This window comes from Rhinatrema bivittatum, chromosome 1 (assembly GCF_901001135.1).
Source record: "Rhinatrema bivittatum chromosome 1, aRhiBiv1.1, whole genome shotgun sequence".
In the NCBI taxonomy this organism is placed as follows: Eukaryota; Metazoa; Chordata; class Amphibia; order Gymnophiona; family Rhinatrematidae; genus Rhinatrema; species Rhinatrema bivittatum.
In genome coordinates, this window is record NC_042615.1 from 718,524,030 (window position 1) to 718,542,183 (window position 18,154).

Here is an 18,154-nt window from a genome sequence, read left to right on the forward strand (position 1 = left end):
TGGTTATTCCCTCAGACCTGGACACAGGCCCCATGACAGAGTTTTACACCCATAGTGCCACGGGAAAAGGTGTAGTTATTTCCCCGCAGTGCTGACAGCGATAATGTAGAAAACATCGCCCACAGTGCTGCCGGGACATAACTCTGCCCAAACCTCACCCACACTCCTCCCCTTCCCCTAATTTGCATTGTACCACTGCAATGTGGCTCGTATCACATGCAGTAGGACCGTATCGTGATAAGGCCCTAACACACGCAATAGCGGCACATCGCGGAATGATGAATGACCCGGTAAGTTTGTAATCCGCCATGTGACCATTTGTTGGTAAAAAGGTGGAATATCAAATGTCTACAAATAAAATAAATAAATAAATGGCAATCTGTAAAGCTGGATGATTTGGAAAATCATTCCAGGAGAAAAAACTTTAAGGACCCTGGAAATACCAGAGGGAGTGGAAGGTTCAGACATGGAAAACCTTATCCTCTCTTGTGTCAAATACGTTTGAAGACAGTGATATATGTAATACTCTTGCAGTGGAGGGAGCTCATAGATCTCCCTCCATGTTATGGAGGCTCCACAAGTTTCTGTGTAGAGATCTATAGCAGCTTGGCTTGTTCTGTTTTCCTAATAGGAGGAGTATTGTTGTTTTAGGGCTTGGTGTAATATTTGCAGTGTTGCATTTTCATAGGTAGGATTGTTATTGTTTGAGTGTTGGCAGTTAGTGTTTAGGCATGGGAAGTTTACTATATTGCAACTGTAATTCAATTTACTCATGGCTTTCTGAGTGCCAAGCCTTCATTGAATGCACTTTACAATAGGCTTAATACCATGCCATATGGGTTCCAAGTGTCTTTTTTGCAAGGTTTTCTGGTTGGCACCACAGCAATACATGTAAAAATAATATACATGTTGTAATATTTGTACCTCCAAAGACTATGAATGTCTTTTTTCATGTAAAATCTGGTATTTAAATGTATAATTTTAATTATATGTAATAAAGGTTCAGGGTAAGGCTCTAAGCTTCACCTAGGGTGCTGAATACCCTTGCATCGACTAGAGGAGAATGCACCACACACAGACCCCATAATTCACCCATCTCCCATTTCTTCAGGGGGCAAATGTTGGGAAAACGTGAGAAGCAGGTGGTCAGGTTCCTGAGAGTGTGGTAGGGTTGCCAGCTGTCTATTTATTTATTTATTTATAACTTTTATATACCGATGTTCCTGTATAAAATACAAATCACAGCGGTTTACATAGAAACTGCAAAATCGCCTGGGGGCGGTACAAGGAGCATGGGAACAAGAGTATAAGTAGATGGAACAAGTGAGAATGAATAAATATACATAAAGAATCACTTCACATCAACTTTGAATAAACATTTATTACAGGGATCATAATAAGCGAACAAATGCTAGGAGAAACGCTTACAATCTTGAGAACAATTTAAAGGAATGTATATGCTTATGCAGTAACTAAGGAGAACATAATGAATACTTTAAGGAAAATACCTAAGAAATACAAAGGAGTGCATAAAGAATACCTGAGACATACCTAAGGACTACAGAGGAATAAATAAGGATTACATAAGGAATACATAAGGAGAAAATAGGAAGCATTTGAGGTCAACTAAAAAGTTAAATAATTACAAGGACTGAAACACAATATGAGGATAGTTAGGGTGATTTGGGCATGCTAGAGAGCCGTTTGATCTTGTGGGGGTTAGAACCTTAGGGTGGGAGATCTCTGGGGAGGAGCTCGGAGGTAAGAGTTGTATAGACTAGTTCGTAAGAGCGGAGAGACCTTGCTTGAGTCTACATCTGGGAGTGATTATACTTCAGGAAGGGGGGATCGGTATCTGGAAGTATTAACTTTCCAAAAGGCTTGGCTGAGAAGGCGGAGATATTTTTCCTAGAAGGCTGGGCGGAAAAGCCAGGTTTTCATTTTTTTTTTTAAAACCACAGGGCAAGGTTCTAAGCGGATGTCCGGGGGAGCGCATTCCACTGCGGGGGACCGGCTGTGGATAATGCGCGTTTCTTTAAGGAGGTTTTTGCCAGGGGGGGGGGGGCATACAGTGTGCCTTTGTATGCACTCCTGATGGGCCTGTCCGATGTGTGGGGACATAGTTGGATGCTTAGATAGAGGGGAGAGATATTGTGGATGGCCTTGTGCATCATCATGAGAACTTTGAAAAGAAGCCTGGATTTGATGGGTAACCAATGGAGGTACTGAAGGATGGGAGTGATGTGCTCTCTTTTGTTGGAGTTGGTGAGGATCCTTGCCGCGGCGTTCTGCACCATCTGCAGGGGTTTCGTGGTGTTGGCCGGGAGACCTAGAAGCAGGGAGTTGCAATAATCTATTTTAGATAGAATAATGGATTGAAGTACCATACGGAAATCTCTGAAGTGAAGGAGAGGTTTCAGTTTTCTTAGTACCTGCAATTTAAAAAAGCATTCTTTTTATTGTTTATGAATTTTTTTAGGTTTAGCTGGTTATCAAGCAGAACGCCTAAATCTCTCACATAAGGTGAGTGATTAACATTTGTTTTGGCAAATTGGGAAGAACTCGGGGAGTTGAGAAGAGCGTTGTTGTTATGCTGAGATATGATGAGTATCTCTGTCTTGTTAGTATTGAGGACAAGGTTAAGGCTGGTGAGAAGTTGGTTTATTTTGAAGGCAGCTATTCCTGAAGGACCATGTGTTTTGTAGAGAGTCTGTGATTGGGATGAGAATCTGGACATCGTCTGCATAGAGGTAGTGAGTTAGCTTTAGCTTTGTGAGAAGATGGCAGAGCGGGAGAAGGTAGATGTTGAATAGGGTGGGTGACAAGGATGATCCTTGGGGGACTCCCAAGTTGGATCTGACTGGGTGCGATTCTTTGTTGTTAATCCTGACATTGAAAAACCTGTTGTCAAGGAAGGATTTAAACCAGCTGAGCACCGTTCCCTTGATGCCTATGTCTTCGAGACGCTCTAGTAAGATTATGTGGTTCACGGTGTCGAAGGCCGCCGATAGGTCTAGGAGAGCTAGCAGATAGGGTTGACGTTTTTCTAGGTTTGAGAGGATGGTGTCCGAGAGAGATGTAAGAAGTGATTCTGTGTTTAGCGTCTAGCGGAAGCCAAACTGGGATGGGGCCAGAATCTTATTATCCTCCAGGTATTCTGAGAGTTGCTTGTTGACTATTTTTTCCATAAGTTTGGCGATCAGTGGCAGGTTCGCTATAGGGCGGAAGTTAGCTGGGTCTGTTGGTGACAGGTTGTTTTTTTTTTATTAAAGGTTTAAGTGTTGCAAGCTTTAGTTGGTCTGGAACTAGCCCTTGAGCTAGAGCACAATTAATAACTTCAGCGATAGGCTTGGCGATGATGTTCAGGATGGCGAAGAGAAGGTTTGAAGGTATTGGGTCTGACGGATGTGAGGAAGGTTTAAGTTTCTTGAGGATATATTCTATTTCAAGTGAAGATGTGGATTCAAAGGAGTCAAGAGTTGTGTTTCGTTGTGGACAGGTGGTGCACAGGAAAGGCGGTAAGGCATTGGATGTAGATAAGGGCACAGTAAGGTTAGTGATGTTTTTCTCGAAGTAATTGGCCAGCTCTGTAGCTTTACAAAGAGCTAGGTCATCTGGAATGATAGAAGGAGCTGGTTTGGTGAGAGCTGAGACGTAAGAAAACAACGCTTTGGAATCGAATATGAAATGATGGATTTTTTTTTTGAGAAAAAATCTTTTATTCTGAGGATGGCATTCCTGTAAGCATTTAGGAGGGATATGTAGGCAGCTAGAGTCATGGTGGAGGGGTTTTTGCGCCAGCTGTGTTCTTTCCTTCTTAGGTTTTGCTTGAGGTACTTCAGTTCTGGTGTAAACCATGATTTCCTGTTGTCCAGAGAAGGCTGAAGTACTTTGGTGATGGTTGGGCAAGTTTGTTCTGCAACTTTGTTGGTGATGTTGAACCAGGAAGGGGTCGCTACGATCGCGTCTGAAAGGTCAAGTTGGGCTAATTCATTGGAGAGCTGTGTGCTGAGGTAGTCTGTGGAGCAGGGTTTCCTGAATTGGATTGTGGTTTTAGGGAAGGAATGGGGTGGGTGTTCTTTAATCTCCAGAGCTGTGGAAACGATCTGGTGATCTGACCAGGGGACTGGAGAGCAAGTTGGGTTGGTAGATAGAGAGATGCCATCATTTATGAAAATAAGGTCCAAAGTGTGGCCCGCTTTGTGAGTCGGGCTGTTGACAATTTGTTGGAAACCTAAGTAGCTGAGTGAGGAGAGAAAAGTTTCGCAGTTGGGGGATCGTGGCGAGGCGTCCATGTGCAGATTGAAGTCTACCATCATTATGGCTGGTTTGTCTGCGTTGAAATGTTTAGCGAAGAATTCGATGATGGGAGAGGGGTCAGATTCTAGTTGTTGGAGTCGTGGACCCTTGGGCCGATCGGAGCCAGAAGAGGAGCTGCTGTAGATGTTTGTAGCAGCGACCCCTACCGGGAGGCGGAGCTGGCAGACTAGTGGCTGGCCGAAGGTGGAACTCTGGGAGCCCTATGCGACCAAGAGCTCTGGCGAGGAAGGCGGAGATGAAGGCGTTGGCACTGTGTTGAGAGAACCTTCGCCCTGGAAGCCGATCCTCCCCCGAGAGGAGCTCGTAGGAGTTCGGCCGCTGGGACTTAGGAGATTCACCCTGGAAGCCGGAGTCCCCCCAGGAGGAGCCCGTAGGAACCCGGCCGCTGGGACTTAGGAGGGCCCACGGGGGCCTGGTCAGCTGCAGTCCAAGGTTGAGTGCCGAAGGGTCGTTGCTCGCCAGTCCGGAGTCAGGAACCGATGGATCACCGTCAGCCAGTCCGAGGTCAGAAGCCAGAGAATCCACGTAAGCCGGTCCGAGGTCAGAAGCCAGGGGGTAAACGGAAGCCGGTCCGAGGTCAGAAGCCAGAGGAAATCCAAATACCAGTCCGGGGTCAGAAGCCAAGAAGAAACGTATGCCAATCCGAGTCAGGAGCCAAGTGGAAGATGAGACAGCACGAACGAAGCAACTGGAGACAGGAGCAAGCCTGGGAACCTCGTTGCAAGGCCCTGAGGAGAGGGACTGCAGGGCTTAAGTAGCCCTGCAGCGTCTGACGTCACTTGGAGGCGGAAGACAGGTTTCCCGCGCCTGGCCCTTTAAATCTCAGGCCGAGACGCGCGCGTGCCCCTAGGGGGCGGAGCCAGCCGCGGCGAGACGCCGGCTGCTCCGGCGGTGCAGAGGCCGCGCGGTGGGAGCGAGGGCAGGCCCGGGCGCCGCGAGGGGACGCCAAAAGCGTGGCGGCAAGAGCCCCCGGAGGCCCGAGGGGGGCCGGGAAGCCCCGGAAGCCCGCGGCGGTAAGAAGAGCGGCCGGGAACGACCCGGGGCCGCAACACTAGTCTTCCTAGAGGTGCGTAGATTAAGCCGATTTGAAGATGGTCGAATTTGAAGAAGCCTAGTTCGAGATTGGATGAAGAAGTTGATAGTTGCAGGGTTAATCCTAGACCTTTTTTTGCCATTAAGAGAAGTCCTCCTCCTCTTTTTTTGGGTCTGGGGATTGAGAAAAGGTCATATAATTGAGTGGGGAGCTGGTTCCTTAGTACTATATCCATGGGTTTCAACCAGGTTTCTGTGATTGCACATTTGTCTGGATTGAATTCTACCAGATAGTCGTTAAGAATGTGAGTTTTTTTGTTGAGAGATTGCGCATTGAAAAGGGTTAGTGAGAAGAGTGAGAGGCCGAGAATTTGAGTGACCGGCGAGATCATGATTGGAATTAGCCTCTGTTGTCGGAGAAGGGGAAGAGTGGAGCGTTTAGGATGGCAGGCAAAGTGATTGCAGATTATAGGAATGGCAAAAGAACGCATCATAGGGAGTTGAAGTGTGTGGGTGTGCTGGGAGGGCGGTGGGACTGCTGAGGTGTGGGAATAAGGAAGAGCTGGCCGGTGAGGGCCTGGGGGGACTGTAGCCGGAATTAGCAGGGATAGCCAGGTTAGGAAGAAACAGGAATTCAAGGTGGCACGATGGGGCTGCACGAAGGGGCGCACAAAGAGGCAGGCTCCTTCGTCGCCCACCTTCGGCGCGCGGCGCCTGGAGGCAGAAGGGGGATTTAAATCCCTGTTGGTCGCAGGTAAGATGGCATCACCAGCGCGACTCGGAGCTGGAAGTGGTTGTTGGGCCAGACGCAGCGTGTACTGTGCAGTCTCATGGTCGGCGGGGTGCCCTCGGCGGTAGGGCGAGAATTTAAAGGGGCCTTACCCCGATGGCCATCAGTGCCGGCCACGCGGCCCTTTCTCCCAGCACCTACTTGAAGAATGAAGAGGAGGACGAAAGCGACCGTCGGGTTCTGCAGATCGCGTTGAAAGAGGGCACCTGGAGGCAACTCCCTGTTGGTCGCAGGTAAGATGGTGTTCATTCTAGAAATATTATCCTTAACACTTTAGCTACCAGTCCTCTGGGACCTCTGACCCCTGCTTTCTTCCTTCTGCAGCATTTCAAATCATCGAAACAGCCAGATTCCAAGTGGACCCCTACTTGGCCTTCTTGATGATTTGACCTGTGCCATGCCCTGCAGGGGTGGGGGGGAACACCATCTCATCCCCCTCCTATAGATCATCCCCTCTTTATCTTGCAAATTTTCTCTCATGCATATTCATTGTGAATATCCTGAAAACCTGACTGGCTGGGGGGTCCCTAGGACAGGGTTGGGAACCCACTGGTCTAAGAACATATAATTCAATCAAAGAGGTGGATGACACAAATGATTTCCTAAAGTCAACTAATAAACCACCTCCTCTCTTATATACACAAGATTTAGAATATACTACATATGTGGGGAGACGTATCAGATTCCAAAAGCCATGTTTCAGTAACACAAAAAATATCAGACCTATCATCATTCAATAGGTTAAAAATCAGTTCCAATATTTTTTCAGATCAACTGTATATTTATCAAGCAGATAGATAAAGGTAATCATTTTGGGCCCAGAACTTACATCTTTTGTCAGAGGAACCTGACAAAAGATGTCTGTGAACGGCAAACGCCCCTATACCTTCTATGGTCAGTTATAGTGGAAATGGAAAAGGAACAAGGTTCACCATACAAAAAGAAGAAAAAACAAAATCTTACCAAACTGATGATACTGAGGATATCCATAAAAAGTTTCCAAGTCACTCGGCCAAACGCAGCATGCATGAAGGAGGTGCAAAAGAGCCCCTTTGTCGCTCTTCTTCTTGCATGTGACAGAGTGGCGGGCCATGCAGCTTCTTCAGCACCTTCCACCAGCACCTTCAACCGCCCCCCACTCCAGTGACATTACCGGCGGGGAAAGGCAAACACCGATCAGTGAAGCACCAACAGACTAACTCAAGCAGGCTCTCCCCGCAACAAGGCAGCGGTCTGGCAAGGAGAGACTATCAGATGGACAAAGAGGCCGAGAGGGTCTTCGGAAACATTGTCTACCACCAGCTCTTCAAACCACAGCCCACGGCTTCAGTGATGTCACCGGCAGCTGGGCTTACGCCAGTCAATGACAGCACCAGCAGGCTCTCCCTATGACAAGGAAGCAGATGGTCCAGCAGGGAGGAGGCATTCAGATGGACAAAGAGGCTGACAGGAGAACTTGGAATGTAAGAGGGCTGAATGATAAGATTTCTTCAGATCTTGCAGAATCTGAAGAAATAAAGTGCAGACATAATCTTGTAGGATACTCAGCTTACTGGAGACAGAAACAGGTGGCTCAAAAAGGGAGGATGGGTCAAAAGTTTCATTCCTTTTTTACCAGCAGTTCCAGAGGATTTGTTTATATATTCCATAAAAGGATGCAAATTCAGGATCTGAAAGTTATTGCAGATTCCAATGGGCAGTATGTAACTATCTGGGTTGTTTAGTAAATAGTGCACCACTTACTGTTCCTCCTTTGAACATTGAGTTGCTTAATAAATTAGTCCTACTGGCAGTGAATTACCCACATAGCAGGAGATTTTAAAGCTGTTTGAAATTCTGAGTTGGACAGACTAAGTACTGTACATCAGACAGTGTTCCTGAATTGAAACAGCTAGCTGACACAATGGATTCTTTGGGGTATTGGAGATTTAAGAATACAAATTTAAAAGCTTACTCTTATTTTGGGGCAGCCTATAATGCCTTTTCAAGTACAGAGTTGTTCTTTATCCCAAATGTAAATTTAGATAAGGTCCTGGACACTCACTATCTCAGTAGAGGAATTTTGGATCATTCGCCTCTTCAAGTAGAAATGTTATTACAAAAATGAGAATCCATTTCTGTTTGGAGACCCTACAATTACCAAAGCCCCCAGGCTCCATGATTCTGTACCTGGCCATGGGAGAAACAACATAATTATACTGCTGCTGCATAATTTACAACCTGCTAAACAATCAATAAAACTGAAACACCCAATCCTAATACAATCAACAGAAGAAAGCTACAGGGTGCCTGGCTGTAGTCTCAGCTCTCTCTCTGCTTCCTGCTCCAGACCTTCTCTCAAAAGCAGTCTGATGGGAACAGGAGGGGAGAGAGTCAGGCCTCGATTTGTCACTAGGCACACTAGGCCTGTGCCTAGGGTGGCAGTTATCTGGGGGGTGGCAGGCAGCAGTGGCATACTGAGGAGGATGGGGCAGCTAAAGCCCCTGGGCACCGGGTTTAAAGGGATGCAGCAGGGGGTCCTCCCTGTCAGCATGCATGGAGCAATTGCAGCAGGAGGTTAGTGGGGCCACACCAGGGGTGTCATCAGGTGTGGACACATGGAGTGCATAACCTGAGCCTCTCAGACAGTGCCCTGAGTTCCCCGAAGCCACTGTCTTTTTTGTCCCTTTCATCTACCTCTTCCTGGTCTCTTTCAGAACCTTGTAACTGACCTCTTTTCCTCCCGTGCCTTGCTGCTTCCTTCATTCCGGAGCGATTCTTTGACATAAGAATATAAGAACTTAAAAAATTGCCATACTGGGTAAGACCAAGGGTCCATCAGGCCCAGCATCCTGTTTCCAACAGTGGCCAATCCAGGCCATAAGAACCTGGTGAGTACCCAAACACTACGAAGATCCCATGCTACTGATGCCAGTAACAGCACTGGCTATTCCCTAAGTCAACTTGATTAATAGCAGTTAATGGACTTCTCTTCCAAGAACTTATCCAAACCTTTTTTGAACCCAGCTACACTAACTGCACTAACCACATCCTCTGGCAACAAATTCCAGAGCTTAATTGTGCATTGAGTGAAAAAGAATTTTTTCTGATTAGATTTAAATTTGCTACTTGCTAACTTCATGGAGTGCCCCCTAGTCCTTCTATTATCCGAAAGAATAAATAACCGATTTTAAAGACCTCTATCATATCCCCCCCTCAGCCATCTCTTCTCCAAGCTGAACAGTCCTAACTCCTTCAGCCATTCCTCATAGGGGAGCCATTCCATTCCCCTTATCATTTTGGTCGCCCTTCTCCGTACCTTCTCCAATTACACTGTGTAACTACAGCATAGGTTATTTTTCCCTATATGCAATCACCTTGCACTTGTCCACATTAAATTTCATCCACCATTTAGATACCCAATCTTCCAGACTTGCAAGGTCCTCCTGCAATTTATCACAATCACTTCTGATTTAACTACTCTGAATAATTTTGTATCATCTGCAGATTTGATTACCTCACTCGTCACATTCCTTTCCAGATCATTTATAAATATATTGAAAATTTCTGGTCCCAATACTGATCCCTGAGGCACTCCACTGCCCACTCCCTTCCACTAAGAAAATTGTCCATTTAATCCTACTCTCTGTTTCCTGTCTTTTAGCCAATTTTTAATCCACAAAAGGACATTGCCTCCTATCCCATGACTTTTTACTTTTCCTAGAAGCCTCTCATGAGGAACTTTGTCAAATGCCTTCTGAAAACCTAAATACACTACATCTACCAGTTCACCTTTATCTACATGTTTATTAACTCCTTCAAAATAGTGATGCAGATTTGTGAGGCAAGACTTACCTTGGATAAAGCCATGCTGACTTTGTTTCGTTAAACCATGTCTTTCTATATGTTCTGTGATTTTGATATTTAAAACACTTTCCACTATTTTTCCTGGTACTGAAGTCAGACTAACTGGTCTGTAGTTTCGTGGATCGCCCCTGGAGCCCTTTTTAAATATTGGGGTTACATTAGCCACCCTCCAATCTTCAGCTACAATGGATGATTTTTACTAATAGGTCTGAAATTTCATTTTTGAGTTCCTTCAGAACTCTGGGGTGTATACCATCCGGTCCAGGTGATTTACTTTTCAGTTTATCAATCAGGTCTACCACTAGGTTCACCGTGATTTGGTGCAGTCCATCTGAATCATTGCCCATGAAAACCTTCTCTGGAAAGGATATCTCCCCAACAAACTCTTTAGTAAACACCGAAGCAAAGAAATCATTTAATCTTTCCATGATGGCCTGATCTTGAAGTGCCCCTTTAACCCATCGATCATCTAACTGTCCAACTGACTCCCTCACACGCTTTCTGCTTCAGATATATTTTAAAAGGTTTTTACTGTGAGTTTTTGCCTCTATGCAAAATCCTTTTCAAATTATTTCTTAGCCTGTCTTATCAATGTCTTATATTTAACTTGCCAACACTTATGCATTATCCTATTTTCTTCTGTTGGATCCTTCTTCCAATTTTTGAATGAAGATCTTTTGGCTAAAATAGCTTCTTTCACCTCCCCTTTTAACCATGCCGGTAATCATTTTGCCTTCTTTCCACCTTCCTTAATGTGTGGAAAACATCTGGACTGTGCTTCTAGGATGGTATTTTTTAAACAATGACCACACCTCTTGCACACTTTTTACCTTTGTAGCTACTCCTTTCAGTGTTTTTCTAACTATTTTTCTCATTTTATCAAAGTTTCCCTTTTGAAAGTTTAGCACGAGAGCCATGGATTTACTTACTGTCCCCCTTCCAGTCATTAATTCAAATTTGATTATATTATGATCACTATTGCCAAGCGGCCCCACCACCCTTACCTCTCTCACCAAATTCTGTGCTCGACTGAGAATTAGATCTAAAATTGCTCCCTCTCTCGTCAGTTCCTGAACCAATTGCTCCATAAAACTGCCATTTATTCCATCCAGGAACATTATCTCTCTAGCATGTCCCGATGATACATTTACCCAGTCAATATTGGGGTAATTTAAATCTCCCATTAATCCCGCACTCCCAATTTGGTTAGCTTCCCTAATTTCTCTTAGCATTTCACTGTCTGTCTCACCATCTTGACCAGGTGCACGGTAGTAGCTCCTATCACTATAGTCTTCCACAACACACAAGGGATTTCTACCCATAAGGATTCGATTGTGCATTTAGTCTCATGCAGGATGTTTATCCTATTGGACTCTATGCCATCTCAGACATAAAGCACTACACAGCCTCCCATGTGCTCCTCTCTGTCATTGCAATATAATTTGCACAACGGTATAGCATTGTCCCATTGGTTATCCTCCTTCCACCATGTCTCTGAGATGCCAATTAAGTCTATGTCAATATTCACTGCTATACATTCTAATTCTCCCATCTTACTTCTTAGACTTCTGGAATTAGCATACAAATATTTCAAAGTGTGTTTTTTGTTTGTATTTTCATTCTGCTTTTTTAATTGATAGGGATAAGTTAGAATTTTTTGGCTCAGGTGAGTTTTTAGTTACAGGCACTTGGACTACTTTTCTTATTATTGGAACCTCACTGTCGGGATGCCCTAATTCTAATGCATCATTAGTATCCTTTGATACCTCCCTCCAAACCATACGCTGCTGAGCGACTGTCAGCTTTCCCCTTTGTTCTAGTTTAAAAGCTGCTCTATCTCCTTTTTAAAGGTTAGCGCCAGCAGTCTGGTTCCACCCAGGTTAAAGTGGAGCCCATCCCTTCGGAAGAGACTCCCCCCCCTTCCCGAAAAGGTTCCTCAGTTCCTTTCAAAACTGAATCCCTCTTCCTTGCACCATCGTCTCATCCTCGCATTGAGACTCTAGAGCTCTGCCTGCCTCTGAAGACCTGCGCATGGAACAGGGAGCATTTCTGAGAATGCTACCCTGGAGGTTCTGGATTTAAGCTTTCTACTTAATAGCCTAAATTTGGCTTCCAGATCCTCCCTCCCACATGTTTCTATGTCATTGGTGTCCACATGTACAATAACATCCGGTTCCTCCCCAGCACTGTCTAAAATCCTATCTATTGTTTTTGATAGTATAGTAGTTAAGTTTTAAGTTTATTATTTTAAGCCTTTTAAGATTTTAAGTTGTCATTGAATTTAGGTAACTAACTAAAATGACGTATTTAATATAGTTAATTGTATGTATTGAATTATGTCAATGTACACCGTTGTGATGGTCAAACGACTGATGTAACGGTATAAAAAACCAAATAAACTATAAACTATCTAGGTGACGCATGAGATCTGCCACCTTCGCACCAGGTAGGCATGTTACCAGGCGATCCTCATGCCCACCAGCCACCTGGCTGTCTACATTCCTAATAATCAAATCACCAACTATGACGGCTGACCTAACCCTTCCCTCCTGGGCAATAGGTCTTGGAGACACATCCTTGGTGCGAAAGGACAATGCACCACCTGGAGAGCACGTCCTTCCTACAGGATCCTTTCCTGCTGCACCAGGTTGATGCTCTATGATCATGAGATCTTCTTCCTCCTAGGCAGCAGCAGGACTGCCAGTCTGAATTTGGGACTTGGCTACTATGTCCCTGAAGGTCTCATCTATATACCTCTCTGTCTGCCTCAGCTCCTCCAGGTCTGCCACTCTAGCCTCCAGAGATCAGACTCGTTCTCTGAGAGCCAGGAGCTCTTTGCATCGCATGCACTGTACAATTTCTCACCGGCGGGTAAAAAATCATACATGTGACACTCGATGCAAAAGACTGGGAAGCCCCCCTTGCTGCTGGACAGCTGCCTTCATCCCAGTTTTGTTCAGATTCTTCTTTAGGTTGCTATGGGAGTAGGAATGTGTCCAATTAGTGTACTTTAAATGTAATCAGTGAATTCACTGTATGTCTGGTAGTGGCCTACAGAGGAATGATCAAACTCTCAATAAGGTTGGGTTTTTTTTTGGAGGGGGAGGGTTTTGTGTGAAAGTGGCACCTGCCTATAAATTAAAGGATGAGCTAGGGGGTGGTTGGGTGAGGGGTGGGAGTGTTGGGAAATACAGTCTAACTTCAGTTAGTCAGCCAGAGTGATTCACTGCTCTCTTGATAAACAAATGTCGGTACCTAATCAAACCAAATCACACCACCTTAACACCTTTCCAAGGTGAGTAACTGAACTGAACTTTTCAACCTTTTTACTTAGGTATACACTGCTCCTAGCTTATTTCTGGCAACCTTTTTTTTGTTGTTTTTTTGTTTTTAATATACAAACACGCTAACTTCTGCTTATATTAGCTGCCTTACAGACTATAAAAATAAACACACTAACTACTGCTTATTAGCTGCCTTACTGACTGACTATTTAAAAAATACAGTCTAACTTTTGTTTATTCGCTGCCTTACTGACTATTAAAAGCACAAATACACAAACACACTAAATAATACTCCCAACTAGCTAACTTTGCCCCAATACTTTAAAAATGAAAATTTCCCAAGCAAAAACTTACTGATTCCTTTCAGCCACCAGCAAGGTGAATCTCTCCTCTCAGTGCTCCCATTGAATAAAGTTTGTATTAATGTTGATTAATTTTGTATGACTTTGTATGGTTTATGCTTTGGGAATGCAAAGGTTAAATAACAAAAGCATAACCTATACAGAGTCATATAAAATTAATCAATGGGACTTTAAGTATGCATTCAAGAACATTCCTCTATTACCTTATTCTAGATCATGAGTGTGATACCCACTGAAAAAAAACTAGTTTTCATTTTTACTAATATCCCTAGTACCTTCTTGTAAGCTGCTGCTTTTTTAAATGACTAATTTATGATTAGCTGCAATGCCCTTCAGAAACCTTTTATCTCATAAGTCATTCATATGAGGGGAGGTTCTCTCTTGTTTTCCACAGTGACTGAAACGTGCACATGGCTGGCAGACATGAAGGGCATTGTGCTTTCTGAATCTGCACACATAAGAGATACCATAATAAATCTACTTGGAAGCAATGTCACCCAGGGTTACTCGGATTCAGCAGCTTTATCACCAGCACTGATAGCAGATGCCCCCATCCAGAACAGAACTGGAGAAAAACATAAACCAATTAAATGAAGCATATCCAGACCAGAGTATGCTCACAATGACAGACATAAAAGCCACTTCAATTGCAGCTTGCCTCTCAATTGTTATATGTCGCTCACTGAGTGTGCCCTCCAGGCTTGATGCATAGTAAGATAATCTCTTTGAATGATCTGTTTGCTGTAGACTGGACAGTGTTTGTGCCAGCACCAGTGCTGATGCCCAGGATTCTTTGCTTGTTCAGCCTTCAGGACACAGAGCATGGATGTTTACCATTACTAAAAGTCTTTTTTAAACTTTTAACACCTGACACAACTAGTCACTAAAGCTCCATTCCAAAGATGGCATATTTTATACATTCAAAAATACCCAAAGAAACAATTTTTCATCTGCATCACATGAGTCCGTAAAACTGAAAACAAGCCAGACCACTGGCATGTCCAGTTCATGGGGTTTATTTTCCTTCTGCAGCTTAGTAAATGCTGAAATTATGTTGTGGGACAGCATTATGCACAGTACTGTATATCATCACTCTGGCATATTTATTTTAATTTATTTACGGCAGTGTTTCCCAACCTTCTCCTGAAGGCACATCTAACCAGTCAAATGTTGAGGATATACATAATGACTATGCATATGATCTATTTGCATGCATTGCAGGCCTTGGCTATTCAAATCTATCTCATACATATTCATTGTGGCAATCCTGAAATCCCAACTGGCACTGTGTGCCTCCAGGAGAGGTTTGGGAAATGCTGATTTATGGCAATTTTGATATCACCTTTTTATAAATATCCAAGGTTGTTTACAAAATAAATATTTAACATAAACATAAGCAGCATAAACAAAAAAATCATGAAAACACAATACATAAAAATATACTATCCCAAAACTAACATTACACATTTTCACTTCTTGCCATTAGTGTGTTCCATATTCGGACAATAAAATACAATCGACCCCCCCCATGCTCCACACAAACTCTGTCATAGATCAAAAATGTTAACACCACACTAGCCACCAATCTAGCCCTTCATCCTCTCTCAGAGTACGCTTGCTGGAATAACTATTCCCTTAATTTGCTTTCTAACCTGTAAATAATCTTTTAGCTACTGGTATTTATCAAACTATTCCATAAAACAAGAAGGGAGCACTACTGCACGCAAACCAATCAAATAAAGCAAACAAATGTGCAGAAAATTACTCAATGTCCACACATCATTTTAAGTAAAAGAAAATGTTATAAACACTGTGGAGTTGCCATCTCAAAAATATAATTCTTTCACTTAAAATGATGTGTGGACATTGAGTAATTTTCTGCTCAAACTATTCCATAGCATATTAATCTCTCTTTTGGAACCTTTATAACCTTACGCTTGAAGCACTAGGAATTACCCATCATCTTCTGGGCTGAGCACAGTTGGCAAGTTGGTACATAATTCTGTAATGTATCCCTCAAATAGAGGAAATCCAGTTCATACTGTGCCTTAAAAGTACGGGGAATAATTTAAAACTTTACACGAGTTTCTACTAGAAGCCAGTACAGGGGACACAAGGTTCCTCATTTTCATGGAGGCAACCTGCACAGAGGGCAGTTACTATCCTTAACAGTACACATGGGGGTAACCTGAATGGAGAGGCAATTACTACCCTTAACAGAACGCATGCGGGTACCCTGCCTGGACAGCAGTTACTATCATAAGCAAATTGCTGGGCAGACTGGATGGTGCATTTGGTCTTTATCTGCCATCTTTACTAAGTTCCTATGTTAAGACTGCCTGTGATCAAACTTTAGTAGTCTGGATGATATGCAAATGATCTGTTTCTGAGGAACACTGACACAGACAGCATTGCAATAGTCCAATTTTGACAACACTAAAGCCCGAGCCACCAAAGTAAAGTCACCTTGTGAAAGATATGGTCATTATTGTCTAAGGATATGTAACTGAATGAAGAGAGAACGGATAACAACTGTCATCTGTTCTTTGATAGACAAGTCACAGTCAAGGAATACTCACATATTTCTAACCTTCTGGAGCCAAGGTATGTATGATTAATTACAGTATGGGTTGTGCTGAATTTCAAGACAAATTTGTGATGTTTCTATGTCAGACAGCTGACATGTACCAAGAAAGCATTGCACTGGTTGCAGAAACAGTGAGTATTCCCCATGGAGGGCAACAGAGACACAACCAGCACCAGTATCAAAATAAGCAGGTTTCAGAGCTTACCCAGATCTGTAGCTTGATTCTCTTCTCGTTTTTGAACACGGTTTTTACCTTGAAATCAATGCCAACTGTGCTCACAAAAGCAGATGTGAAGGAATCATCAGCATAACGAAACAAAAATGAGGTTTTCCCAACACTGCTGTTGCCAATAATGAGCAGTTTGAACATGTAATCAAAGTTCTGATCAGACGTGTCCTTTTGTCCAAATCTGGAATCTTGAGCAGAAGCCATCTGAAAGTCAGAATAAAAAGATTTATATATATATATATATATATATATATATATACACACACACACACTCAGATATATTTGCACACACAAGCCCCCTCAACACAAGCTCCAAGGATAGTTATATTATTTTACATAAACAATATACCTGATGTAACCTGTTAGTTAAATTTGAAGATAATCTTTGAGATTTATAGGGAAAGCAGCTTGCATACCACAACCTGCCATTCTCACCCTCAGTTGTGTGAGTTCAAATTCCAGGCCTCCAAGCACAAATTTCTCAAAGGGCCCCTATAGCATGGGGGGGGCTCATCCTTCTGTGATCCAGAAGTTGGGGTGACTTCCTCTGAAGATCCAAAAGCAGAGAAGAGAGGGGAAGGTTCTCTTTCCTCCTCTCCTTGTTCATACAGCAGCAATTATAGGACTATTCCATGGTCCTCTCCTCTCCCTCCTGCCATTTCCCTATTGGCTTATTCTCGGGTCTTCTCCCTTCTCTTCGCCCTGCCCTTGCTCTATACCTGGGTCCTCTTCGTTTCCTCCTACCTTAGCTTCCCTCACCCCCATTTCCTGTTCCTTTCCCTGCAACCTTCCCCCATGCATAGCCCATTCACATGTCCTCTGTTACCTCGATCACGCGGTTCCGAGCGGCACGACGCGCGGGAGGGTCCGTTCAGGGTCCGGGGAACCGTGGGGCTGCTTCGGCAGCATCGGCAGCGCCAGTCTCATAGTGCTCGGGGTGTTTCCTCCATTTTTGGGATCGCCAGCAATCGCGCGAAGGAGAGCGAAGTCCCGCGCGATTCGGACCCAGGCCACGCCCCTGACGTCAGACGCCAACAGAGGCCACTTTGCGCGGGAAATAGGGGCTATTTAAAGAAGTGCAGTTCCCCTGCACCTTGCTTCGGCCACGATTGTTCTTTGGAGCTATCGCTGGGATTTTGTTTGCTGTTTCTCTGCCTCTGACCCGGTCTGGATTGATTACTCTGTCTGCTGCCTCCCCTTTGGATTATTTGCTGTTGGTTCCTGTTTGCTTGCCGCCTGCCTTGACTCGGACTGTCTCTTGGACTACTCTGTCTGCTGCCTGCCCTTTTGGATTATCTGCTGTTGGTTCCTGTTTGCTTGCCGCCTGCCCTGACTCGGACTGTCTCTTGGATTACTCTGTCTGCTGCCTGCCCTTTTGGATTATCTGCTGTTGGTTCCTGTTTGCTTGCCGCCTGCCCTGACTCGGACTGTCTCTTGGATTACTCTGTCTGCTGCCTGCCCTTTTGGATTATCTGCTGTTGGTTCCGGATTGCTTGCCGCCTGCCTTGACTCGGACTGTCTCTTGGACTACTCTGCCTGCTGCCTGCCCTTTTGGATTATCTGCTGTTGGTTCTGGATTGCTTGCCGCCTGCCCTGACTCGGACTGTCTCTTGGATTACTCTGTCTGCTGCCTGCCCCGACTCGGACTGCCTACCGGTGCACGCGCTGTCTCCCAGAGTCCAGATTGCTACTCCACAAGGTAAG

The 18,154-nt window shown here is 44.3% G+C and overlaps 1 protein-coding gene across 2 annotated transcripts in view; it reads right to left on the bottom strand.

The window, feature by feature from the left end:
• RAB3C (RAB3C, member RAS oncogene family) overlaps positions 1-18,154 on the bottom strand; it is a 349,536-nt gene that overhangs the window by 280,679 nt on the left and 50,703 nt on the right. For both annotated transcript variants that reach the window (XM_029576748.1, XM_029576738.1), the window contains exon 2: positions 16,427-16,654. In XM_029576748.1, coding sequence (XP_029432608.1) covers positions 16,427-16,654 — 228 coding nt within the window. The remainder of the gene's footprint in view (positions 1-16,426; positions 16,655-18,154) is intronic.